A 12,751-nucleotide genomic window follows, 5' to 3' on the forward strand; every position below is an offset into this window, starting at 1 on the left:
CCTAGCTTTATCCATGAATTAATGTCCCCTACACATTTTACATGGCAAGGAACCAATCCTCACCCTAACAACTGACTCTTCCCTAACCCATGCATAAACTCACATCAGCTCAACCAACATGTCCAAGCTCATGCAGATGACCAAGTGAATAAGAACAGCAGCTCAGGCTGTTAGCTTGCCTGACTATAATGTACATACTTTTTTTTACCCTCTCCAATCTTCTAAGATTCCATGTAAAGAAAAAACACTTTTTTATTTAATATATTAAGCTAGACAAGGTTTCAGTCTCTATTTCTGCCAGTTTATTATGTTTTTCAGCTTTTCCTTTCAAAAATTTTTTGCCAGCTTATAAAACTGCTATTAAGCAGCCAAGGAGATTCACACTTTCTGAAGTAAATACCATATTTCAGTGGAAACACAGCATGTATCTATTAGAAGTAAATTAAGCATCCTGAATTATCTTAAATAATATCAACAATGTGATATTAGAGAACACTGTTTCAAGAGAAAGTATACTGTTGCTTAACATAACATTGCCTACCAGACATGATCCATGCCTGTAACAGGCAAAATTCTATACATATGTATGTGGATTTAATTTCACTTTAAAAGTAATGAACCCTATTCTTAATAAAAATCTCCATTACAATAACCTTTGTTTATATGATCCCTCTTAAACGACAAACCAAATATAACAGTTTTTTCCATTGGTAATTTTATTGGAGCAAATATTTAAGCCAGCCTGACTTAAATGAAACTGAGTCCCAATTACTTACAGCTATCTTCTGTCAAGTTATTGCTGATGCATCTTTTTTCATTCCTTTAAAATGTATGTTTATAAAACTAGAAATCGGTCAATTTAACATAATCTGGATAACATAGACTTTTATAAGTGCCTGAACTTAGACTCATGTTTGAACGCTAAAGTCTGAAAGAAGGTAAGCTTACAAAACAAACCCTAACAGATGTTTATTTTTGGGGAAAAAAGCACACAAGTCACTATTAACACAAGACAACATATACCTTGTCTCTGATAAATCATGTTCTTGAATCAGATCTATCCACTCCTTGAGCGCAGGAGAATCGTAAGCTGTCAAGTAACTTATTAGGTCACATTTAAAATTAGTTTCAGATTCACCAGCAGAACCAGTTGTTCCCTGAGGTAGCCTTGGATATAAAGGGCTTAGCCATATCCTAAAAACAAAGCCATAAAAACAAGGACACCACACATTAACACATGGTTTTAGGAAGCTATTAGAACACATCTGAAGGTCCTAAATGAAACTATATAGATTTATTGTCATACTAAGTATAAAGTGACTTGTCTTTACATTTACAGAACCATCAAGTCCTACATTAAATAATATAAAATTAATACTTTTAAATGAAAACAACAATCTCAGGAGATTTATCCATGAATATGTTTACAGCTTTCATCACTGTTCAACAGGCTAGGCTGGGACTTACCAACCAGTAGTCCTTTCATCAAGATTTTCTGTATGTGGACACCGCAATGCATTCTGCTAAGCTACTGGTTTGCACAATGATGTAGAAAAACAGCAATTAGAGTGTTCGAACATTCTGCATAGTTTGAAGTGTGGCCCACAATAATAACTTGCCTCTCAAGAACTTCCATCAGAATAAAATAGGGTGGGCACTATGCAGGGAAAACATCTAGCATTTCTTTCCAGCCTCACATTACTGTAGCCATGGAAACCAAAGGTTCTGCAATATCAACTTTACAACATGTTGATACCATTCTTTGTAATTCACAAGCCTATAAAGCAGAGAAGCCAGTGAACCATCATATTGGTGATACCACATACTATTGTGGCGTGCAAAAGCTAAGAAGAAAAACATTTTTCGTCTTTGACAAGTAGGGCAACTTGTTAAGCATCCCAAATAGGTATTTTCATGCCTTCTTGGCTTTCTGAAAAGCTAACTGTCAAAAGATACTTAAGTGTCACCTTTAAGTAAGAGATTTAAAGATAAAAAAAATAAAATCAGGGGTTATATTTTTGCCACTCAAAAACCCTTATGAGAGCTTGCCTCAGTAAGGTGAAAAGCCCCTTGCCATATTTAACAGCAGCAAAATGGATGTCCAGGTGACAGTAACTTCTGAAAAGCCATTTTCAATTAGTTAGATGAAGAAATCTTATAACCTGAATTACTGTGGAGATCTAACTAAAAAATGCTCCCATAAAAATGGCCAAGAAAGCAGACGGTTGAGGGACCTTATATTAGTCGTAATTTTTGTGCTCTAAACAAAAGTATGTTCCAAGCTGGCCATTAAGTTGGAAAACATACCAAAAAACCAAAACAAAACAAAAAACCAACACAAACCCACTAACTGCACCACAAAACCCCCATACAACAAAAGGAAGAAAATTCCTTCCAAGAAAAGAATACTGGGTGGATACTGGGTCATCTACTGTGTTAAGGAACCAGTGCTGCCCAGCATTTATTAGGTTACTTTCTAGATACAGTCACAGCAGAAGAATATTTGCATATTCACATTATTCTTGCAGTATTAAGATAATTTTAAAATATCTACTTCATGTTTGTATTAGGAGTACTTCATAGGTAGTAGATTTTTCCATAAAGAGACACCATGGCATAATGAACGATCTTAAATCAGTTGGACTGAGTTTAAGGTAAGAGCCAGTTTAGGACATTATTTTGTTTACAGCAGTAAGCAAATAGTGTTCAGGCTTAGACAACTACCACCATTCTAGTCTCAGTCTCAGACTTGTAGCACTGGATCACCTGACCTGGTATCCTGTCCCCAGCAGCAGCAAATACCTACAGAAATTATTAAAGTAAACATACACCTGCTAGAGATTGTTGCTTACCCCTGAGTTTTCTGGTGCCAATCTTCAGCAATAAGATTGGATGTATGTATCACAACTCGAAGACCTTCTTCATATAACAACAACATCATTTTCCTTTAAAAAGAGATATATAACACTTTGTTTCAAGTACAGTGAGAGCAGGAGATAAATTAACAATTCATTAAAATGCTCCAAGACAATTATTTTCAAAATATTTGTTCTGCATAGTGCAAACGCTTAGACTTCAATCTATGTGCATGCCAAGTTCACATGGCAGTCATCAGACTATTCCCATATATTTTGTCAGGAGCATCATACAATATATTCCAGAGTACAGCTGAACATCTCATGCAACTCATTTCCCAAAGCAACAACGAATACTCGCAGAACACTTCCTGTATTTGCCATGTTCTTCGGATAAACTTATTCCTTTGCAGGCAGTTAAGAACTAAGGAACGCGAGAAGGCCTTCGCATATAGCTGAATTTATTAAAACCTACTTATTTTCTCTTAAACTGACAACTTTTAAAATAAAAGAAGGTATGTAGGTAACCAACCATGGGGATGGCAAAAAACCCCCCTGTTTATCTACCACACATCTAAACTCAAGCTACAGCACAAAGGAGTTTTAAAACTACTAACCGACTTAAAAATAAATGTCTGTATTTTTGTAACATAACTGCTCAAATTTTCATATACAAGTTTTCAATAGTTGTGTAAAGACAGCAAATCCATGTGAACCTGAAGGATGAGATAGTTGCCACAGAAACCAATGCACGAGAATGAAAGACATAATGAAAAACACTCTTACTTTCACTGCTGTCCCATGGTGAGATGTTACACAAATCAAACTAGGCTCAAATTTAGACAACGATTTATTCAGTAGCTTCTGGTTTTAATGTTATCAAGTTCAGCAAACTAACATTCAAATACCTGTATGTGTTTTCTTGTGCTTAACGCATAGTTTATGCAATATGCAAGTAACTACAAAATAGTTCTCCACATCTGTGTTATGCCCTGACCTAAGCACAACTTGAGTTGACAGTAAAATAAGTATTTTACAGCAAAATACAATGCAAGATTAAGGTATATGAGCGTGGCAACTGACCAAAACCATCCCTACCTGGAAAAAAAAAAAAAAAAAAAAATCACTGACATGCAATTAAAGTTTTACATCATACAACATGAATGACGTGAATCTGAGTCTTTATATTTCATGGGGTGAAATCTATTAAGTTTCTCTTGGAACAACACACTTTCACTACCCACCAAGACCCAATTTACTGGTCTGCTACCTACTTGTTGTGTTCCATCTGCAGTGAAACACGCATTCAGAGATACACTACCCAGAACAACCCTTTAAAATACAGGGTTAAAGTACTGTAGCATTTAACATCACTATCACTTATTTATCCCAAAGTGCGGTGGAAGGAAAAGGTTTAAAGTTGAGCATACAGAGAATGAGAGTTGCTGCTTAAACTCTATAACTGAAAACAAGCTAAAGCTTTAGAAACTATTGGCTTGAAAAACAACCTCAGTTCTGTGTCCCTCACTAAATCAGAGAGAAGCAAGACTCATTTTTAAAATGCCAATTCCTTTCCCTTTATTTGCATATTCTTCTCCAAACAGGCAATGCGGAGGTCAGTACACTTTCCACCAGAAACACAGATGTACCTTGAATGGACATTTCAGATCAATGTTTTAATGCAATACCATGTTTCATAAACCAAGTTAAACAAAAGGTTTAATAGAAAAACACTGCAGTGTCCTGAAACCAAAGGTCTTTGCTATGAGACATAAGATCAAATCTATTCTTATCTGCAGCTTGCTATCTACAAAATTCCCCTTGGAACACTTCTACAATTTTTTTTTTTTTCTTTTAAAAGATTCCAAAATTCAGCAATTATTTCCAGATCATCCATGTTAACTGCAAAACCTGATCAGTAAATCAGTGTTGTATCCAACCTGCAAATGACTGATCAAGCCTGCATTACAGTTTTGTTATTAAGGCATGTGTTAACAGCCAGGACCCACAGCTGACTGACTTCAATTGCCTGACTTGCACATCTCATATCTACCTAATAGTTGATTTGTTTCCTTCAACTACAACAATCCTATTATGTATAAATACAAAATAATTAAGATTTTTTTCTTTAAGACTCCACGATTCCTATGAAACCCAGTTTTATATCTTTAAAATAACTTGCAGATAAATGAAACATCTACATAGAACATAAAAGATACTACTTTTAAATTCACTAATATACATTAGGCCCTCAGAACTGTGTTTTCACAACAGCAATAATCTTCCTATCCCATAAATACTTTAAGACACTAGTTACTAGTTCAATCACAGTAACCACATGTACCAACTCTGTGGTCATCTTTCAAAGTGGAGCTTTCTGCTTCATAACTGTTACTTACGTGTGGTGAGTTCCAAATGCAATATCCAGTTTAGCCTATAAAAATAAAAAGTTGGTAATTAAAAATTCCTATATGCAAGAACGCTGAAGGAGGAGAGGTGCTGATCTTAATTTTGTTTCATTTCACTGCTCCCTAGTGGACAGATCACAAAATATATTATTTTTCCTCTCAACACCTTCAAAAGTGCTCTCTAATTTCTGGAAATTAGACTTTAAACGGCAACACAACTCCTAGCTGAACTGCTTCAGCGGACTTTCTGATCTCTTACCAACAGTATTTTCAGAAACTGTCAGCCTTGCAGAAAAGGACCTGAGGGTCCTGCTGGACACCAAGTTGAACAGGAGCCAGCAATGTGCCCTTGCAGCAAAGATGACTAACAGTGTCCTGGGCTGCATTAGCAGGAATGCTGCCAGCAGGTCAAGGGAGGTGATCCTTCTCTTACTCAGCATTGGCAAGGCCATACCTGTGGTACTGGGTCCAGTTCCAAGCTCCCCAGTACAGAGGAGACATACTGCAGAGAGTCCAATGAAGGGTCACTAAGATGATTAAGCGATAGAGCATCTCTCCTATGAGGAAAGGCTGAGAGAACTGGGACTGTTTAGCCTGGAGAAGAGAAGGCTCAGAGGTGATCTGATCAGTGTGTGTAGATACCTGAAGGGAGGGTACAAGGAAGAGGGAGCCAGGCTCTGCTCGGTGGTGCCCAGTGACGGCACCAGAGGCAATAGGCACAAACTGAAACACAGGAGGTTCCCTCTGAACATCAGGAAACAAATTCTTACCATGAGGGTGACTGAGCACTGGCATGGGTTGCACAGCAAGGTTACAGAGTCTCTACCCCTGTAGATATTCAAAACCTATCTGGACATTGTCCTAGACAACTGGCTCTAAGTGACCCTACTTGAGCAGGAAAGCTGGACCAGATGACCTCCAGAGGTCCCTTCCAACCTCAAGCATTCTGTGATTCTGTAGCACATGATGACTGTCACAAGCAGCTGAATAGCAAACATCGCAAAGAAAAGGACAGCAGCCAGACAGAAATGCCTTTTTATCAGTGCTCTGCTCTTATTAAAGAGTATTTACAGCACAATTTCTAAAGAGAGAATGAAACATGAGTTACAGATGTTAAGAAAATACTTTTTGCCAGTGACGGCTACAACATTGTGCCTAGTTAATAAAGGCATGAAGGAGAAGATTAAGACATTCAACTTTAATTTTGTGGTACTAACATAATGGAACGCATGTAGAGTACCAGAAGAATCTGAACCAGTATACCCAAACAGGAAAATCAACACAAATGCTACTTACTATTACCTACATTGTCAAATTTATCATATGGGACATATTACATTCAAATTTTTGTTGTGTGTGAAAAGGAAACATTATATGCAAAACCCATGAATTTACTTTTCATATATTTGAAATTTTCACATAAAATTGTTGCCACTCCACAACTTACTGCAAACACCTCATTAGTACAGCACACAGCAGCCCAGAAACCCTGGTGTTAAGAACTTGTTATGTTTGGTATCAATACAGAGATCTCTAGGAAGCTCAGGGTTAACAGGCTGCCTGAGAAGGAAGAAAATTCCAAGCTCATCCTCCTTCTAACAAAGAGTAAGTTAACCCCATGATCAATAATATACCTCACCCAGCAAAATCCTGAAACATTTGCAAGCTGCCATAACCACATCTCTCCCCAAGGCTGGAGCCAACAACTTTACAACTCAGGGACAGCAGAAGTGTGAGCATAACATCAGAGAGAAAATTGCATGTGCCAGAAGTGCACTCACAGCAATTTTAACAGTATTATGGAGACTATTTATAACAGAATTTTCTTGTGTAAAACATATTTGGACAAATAATAATTCTTTGATGAGACTTTGGATTACAGCGACACTAAGACCACATTCTGCACTCTATTAAAAAAAAAATGCTTCCTTTTCAGCCATTACAAGAATTTGAGTGTAACATGTTAGTGGAGAAGGTATGCAGCTATTCTATGAGCCCCATGACATTTCTGTGGGCAGCAATTCCATGCAAACCTTTTGTGGACTACCATAATCACAGATACCAGGAACATAGCTACCACATTGCTATGGTCCTGGCAAGTATATTCCTTAAAGCATGACAAATTCTTGACTTCCTATATAAGGTGTCTCTTTTCATCCATAACAAGATTTTGAGTGGAACAGATGGCTTAATCTCAACCAAAGGATGATACAAACATTAATTACCTGACAAAAGCTAATGTGCTCATAAGGGCGTGCTTGTGCAAGCAGTTCAGCTTTGGATTCTCTCTTTTCACCATGAACTATCAACAATGGCTTCTTCCTTAAATAGAAGGAGATTACTATTAAAACATCAAGTGAATTAGTAATCAGTCTAAACCACTCCTCCATGTAGCTGTGACTTCTGGCCCTTAAGTCTGATAGTCCAGCAGGAAGATGGCAATAAAATCTATATGCCTTATTAACTAACTCAAAAAAGCAGTAACTACAATAGAACCTCTAAGAGATAGACTTAAGAAAACTTTAACAGAAAAAAAAGGAAAACAGGAAGCATGGAGTAAATCAGACACCAAAGAAATTAGTAATACAAGGAGGTCTCGTCTGTATAGCTGGAAACAGACATATAAAAGCTCTCAGAAGTATTGATATACACAGTGTGGATGCAAGACAATGCAATCATTGTTACCTTACAGAGAAGATGGGAAGAACGAGAGGGAAAAGGAGAGGGCTAGGTCTATTCTGCCAGTAGTTTCATGTTCACTTCCTAATACTCTGTTCTACCACATTTCCAGTAAAATGCAAAAAAAGAATACTGTACATCATACACTTACTTCATCTGCAGCAAGTTGCAATAATAAGAATGGAATTTCAAGCAAACATAAGAACTACTTTTATGACAATATTCAGCAACTCCAACCATATCATATCCATGACATACATCCTGATCATTTTCACATAGTTTTCTTATGCCCTTCCTACATTCCCTCCTTTCTCTTGCATTACTTTGCTCCTGGCTCAATGAACTGTATGGCAAAAAGCTTCTTGTTCCATCTTTATAGGTCACCTACTCCACTGTCATCATGTCAGAAACCAGCCATACTGAAACTGACCATTTAGCAGTCTTGAAAAGAGACCAAAAAAAAAAAGAAGAGAACTACAACTGTGGAATAAGCGTACAAGGAAAACCAAGAGTCTACACATACAAAATTGGTAACAATAATTTGTAACTGCAAAGTGTTTATCATTCAGCTATATCAGAAACTTGCATGAACAGAATGATTTGGAAACTGTATCATTTTATCATTGTAAAATCAACATACCTGAACTCCTGTGGATACTGTCTTACAAGCCATCCCACATCGAAACAGTAGTTAAACTTGTACATAAGGAAAAGAAAACAGGCTCATTAAAAAAAGAACAGAGTTTGTCAGAACAATTAACTACAGCAAAAAAGCCTTCTATATAAATTCATCACTCACTACCACTTATGTCATACGCAGCATGTTTTAAAAACAGGTGTATTTTTGAATTTCACATGCTTTCTTTCACATCTCTTAACAATTCAAGAATGAATTTAACTCTTTGCCATCTCCTTATACTGTGACTGATAGCAAAAGTTCCTATGCAATAACAAAAATATCATTCCTAGATTGCAAGGCTTTTTTATTTCAAAGAAATAATTTACATGCACATAAATACACATTTTTCAGCTGCTCATTACCCCAGAACAGGAGAGAAAGCAGACTTATAGTTGCCTGAATTCTAAGCAAAACATAGGATGATTTTTATATTTCAATAAACTGTTGTACAGTTGAAAACATTTAAAGTTCATTCCATATTTTAATGAAGTTCCCTGCTAATATCAGCTACATGGCACAAACATGGATTACAAAGTTTAAAGTTAACACAGGGAAATAAGCAAGTGAAATCAATTTGACAAACAGAAACTCACCTGGGCAGAAGATACAAGAGTCCCAAAAAGAGGAGATAAAATATCTATTAAAAACATTAAAGCATAATTAGGTAAAAAAAAAAAAGAAAAAAAATCAAGTAAACATTTCACATCTTGAACAGTTAGATAACTGCCACAACACAAGTACTAGACTGTTCACAGAATTGGTGTAACAGACACATCCATCATTAAGCTTTTGTTTTGACTATTCAAGGCACTGATTCTCCTGTGAAACCCTTATGGTCTTCTGTTTATAGAAAAAAGAATTAATCCTCTCAAACTAGAAAACAAATATTAAACTCATTAGGAGAAAGACAGAGATCATATGGAGAGAGGAACATCAAACCATTCTCTCCCCTTTAGAGAGGGATTGAAGAACTGTGGCAGAGTAGAAGCAGTAAGGACACAATTAATGCTTCAAGAGTTACATGTTGCAGACTAATCATAGGATATGTGTATCCTTAGTTCATTCATGGTGACAGAGAAAACTAATCCAACTGAGTGTTTATAACCTAAATAACTGAAGCACAGCAGCAACTTGAAACCATACCCTACAAATATCTTCTAGGATAGACAAAATATTTAATCTGTCTCTACAGAAATCTGATTTTGCAGGTTAAACAAACAAACAAAAAAAACACAACTCAGCCTCTCCATCAGCTGAACTAATCACCCTAGCAGGACAACTACTCCTGAGAGAGGACAGGCCAAAAGCCACAACGAATTCACAAAGCAGATGAAGACATACAGCAGTAAAGCTGTCTCTGATACCAGGCTGCCATCAACAATCAATGCTCATAGGGAGCACATGAGGTCCAGGAAGAGTTACAACCTAATTGTGCAGGCCTTCAGTCATTTGTTCTCCTCAAAGAACTACAACACTTTTCTGCCTCATTTTACTGTATTTCTGCACATAAATCTCTTATTAATGCTTGTTTCTGATTCTGTCTCATGATGTATGAGATTTCATTTCTGAATGAGGGGATGTTAACAGGTGCACCGAGCTGCTCCCCCTTACATCAAACTGCAACTACACAACATTCCTGAAGCATCAGAACCATACACTGAAGACTTTACTCCACCTTCACTTATGTTCATTTCTAATTGAATTGAAATGGGCCCATTAATCCCAGCCAGAGAACTTCAGATGTACTATCTTATACTGCATTAAAGAATAATGAATTACTAGGTCCAAACCACTCAGCAACACGAAGACAAGTGTAAATAACTACTTGAGGAGCATGGTTAGGCATCCAAGAAAAACATGCCCTTAGGAGCCGCGAAGGCAAGTGGTGTTCCCCAGATTAACTCACACAGAAAAGAGCAATAAGAAACACCATATGATTTGCCTTGGCTAAATGCACATTAGATTTATGGAACATAACTCAGAAGTTACAACAGAATCAGTACCAGCAAATTAATGCTTTATACACTATACTTCTAAAAGATAAAGGCAAAAATAACAGAATCAATTCCTACAGCTTGCACATTTAAAATATGAAACCTCAGCTACACCAAGGAATATATGCATTTAAAAATACACACAAACTAAAAGGAAGCATTGTCTTGCAAACAAGTCTCCCAAAGCTCCCCTTCTGTACAAGGCACTTGTTCACCTTTTATGTGCAGGGCTCCAGAATTATAGCTCTGTTCAATTCCTGTAACTTTAGTAAGGAAAAACCTGAAAACGCTCCCTCCATTCAACAAATCCCAGGTATCCTGGCCTTCACCAGGTGTTTCATTATACTCCTCCTCTTTCTGCTTCTCTGAGAATCCATCATCTTTGTGAAGATTCAGAGAATGTTCTTTGGGTGCGTCACATTTTTCTTCTTTTAGTGTTTCTTTCTGGCCGTGCTTTTCCTGATCTTCAGGCTCTTCATCACTACTAGAAAGACACCAGCCGGAGCCTTCTTGGCTAGTTCTCTGTTTTCCTGCTGGAGGTATTTCTGTAGAACTTCTATCACTGAGCTTCAGAGGAGAAGCTTTTCTCTTGTGAGCAGCTTTCCTAGCTTCAGAGCACGGATATGGTGGCCCACTTGTTCTGCTATGTGCGGCATCCAATGGTGAGGATGTGGATGGTTTTTCACTGTCAGAGTTTTCCTCAGTACTTTCATCACTGCTAGATACTGTCCATTTTCCATGTGCACCTTCCTGAAGCATGTTCCTAGGGATTAAAAAAACAAAACATCAAACAAAAATTGGGCATTTTTGCTATGCCAATGTCTGTTTCCTTTCCTAGTTTCTATTTAATTACCACTCAGGAACTTTGCTTTTTGTATTTGGTATAACCTCTATGCAACTTATGACTCAGTAAAATTTCACAGTGTACAAGGCTTATTTGTTTCTGCATCCAGGAAACAAAGAAACACGTGCAACAGGAGCAACCACCAAGCAGGGGGCAGCCAACGTGGAAAACTGCACACGGAGAACCGGCTAGGACAGGGGCACGTACAAGAAAGTATTTCAAACGTTGAGAGAACAATTTGCATCATACTGACCCCAACGCTTATGGGCCTCGGGCGCTCTGCTGAGGAGACCGGAACCGAGCCAGGACCGCTCTTCCCGGCTGCCTCTGCGGGACCACAGCCCCCTCCACCGTCCCCCCCGCCCCAACAAGGCCCTGCCCTCGGCCGCAATGAGCGCCGGGCACCGCCGCCCCGGGCGGCGCTGACCGCACCGCTGCTCCCGCCGGCCCGCGAGGGGGCGGGACCTGCGCCCGGTGAGCCACCGCGAGCGGGGGGCGGGGCCAGCGGCAGCGCGCAGCAGGCGCCACCATCCCCAGAGCAGCCGCCGCCTGAGGGGCCGCGAACCACGGTGCGGGCCGCGGCGCCAGGGACCCCAATAGCCCCTCCCTCCCACCCGCACCGGGACCTCCCGAGCCCCGCCGCTGAGCCCCATCGCCAGCGCCCTTTCCGCGGCGGGAGGCCGGGGGCTTACCTGCAGGCCTAACGCCCAGGCAGCGCGCCCGAACCCGGAGATGAAGCCCGCAGCTCGCTTTCCGCAGCGCGGCCCCGCCCCGCCCCTCCTCCCGAGCCGATGGCGCGCGCCTGGTTTCAGCCAATGGGGGCCCGCGCTGCGCTCGTCCCCCAGCGGCGGCGCGAGGCGTGCTGGGGCCGGCGCGGGGGCGCGCAGAGGCCCGGGCGTGCCGAGAGGCGGGCAGGCAGCTCTGGCAGCTCTCTCAGAGCTACTAAACCGGCGTAACAGTCACGTCTTAATGACCTGGATTAATCTAATAAACCTTTATTTGACCTTAATCTCAGTTTAGGGCAGGTGCGGTATTTGCATAATCGTTCATTCAGCTCGGTGTTAATTGCTGTGTCTGAAGTGCCTCGCTAATGAGATAACTGCGTGACGACTTCGAGAAGGGAGTGGGAGGAAAACAGGTGTAAAATTAATCAAGTAAGAGCACGGACTACATCAAAGCTTGCTCTGTCTGCCGGTGAACTGCCTTAGCATTTGGTTCTCATTACTCTGATTTACTACAAGCTCGTGACTGCAGTTAAGAAATAGTGAAAGTGCCTTATATCAGCGTGCAAT

The 12,751-nt window shown here is 39.6% G+C and overlaps 2 protein-coding genes across 3 annotated transcripts in view; one reads left to right on the top strand and one right to left on the bottom strand.

Moving 5' to 3' along the window:
* The window catches only part of TDP1 (tyrosyl-DNA phosphodiesterase 1), a 49,686-nt gene extending 37,456 nt beyond the window's left edge, over positions 1-12,230 (bottom strand). For both annotated transcript variants that reach the window (XR_010606285.1, XM_065635937.1), the window contains exons 1-8: positions 12,152-12,230; positions 10,831-11,378; positions 9,215-9,258; positions 8,583-8,638; positions 7,489-7,585; positions 5,255-5,289; positions 2,853-2,945; positions 1,024-1,194 (exon numbers count right to left, since the gene is read on the bottom strand). Coding sequence is in view for 1 of the 2 variants with exons in the window: in XM_065635937.1 (XP_065492009.1) it covers positions 1,024-1,194; positions 2,853-2,945; positions 5,255-5,289; positions 7,489-7,585; positions 8,583-8,638; positions 9,215-9,258; positions 10,831-11,374 (1,040 nt within the window). In the remaining variant the exon portion in view is untranslated. The remainder of the gene's footprint in view (positions 1-1,023; positions 1,195-2,852; positions 2,946-5,254; positions 5,290-7,488; positions 7,586-8,582; positions 8,639-9,214; positions 9,259-10,830; positions 11,379-12,151) is intronic.
* Positions 12,231-12,250: 20 nt separating this feature from the next.
* Positions 12,251-12,751, top strand: part of EFCAB11 (EF-hand calcium binding domain 11) — a 63,965-nt gene continuing 63,464 nt past the window's right edge. Inside the window, exon 1 of the mRNA XM_065636863.1 lies at positions 12,251-12,370. Coding sequence (XP_065492935.1) covers positions 12,251-12,370 — 120 coding nt within the window. The remainder of the gene's footprint in view (positions 12,371-12,751) is intronic.

This window comes from Caloenas nicobarica, chromosome 5 (genome assembly GCF_036013445.1).
Source record: "Caloenas nicobarica isolate bCalNic1 chromosome 5, bCalNic1.hap1, whole genome shotgun sequence".
Classification (NCBI taxonomy): Eukaryota; Metazoa; Chordata; class Aves; order Columbiformes; family Columbidae; genus Caloenas; species Caloenas nicobarica.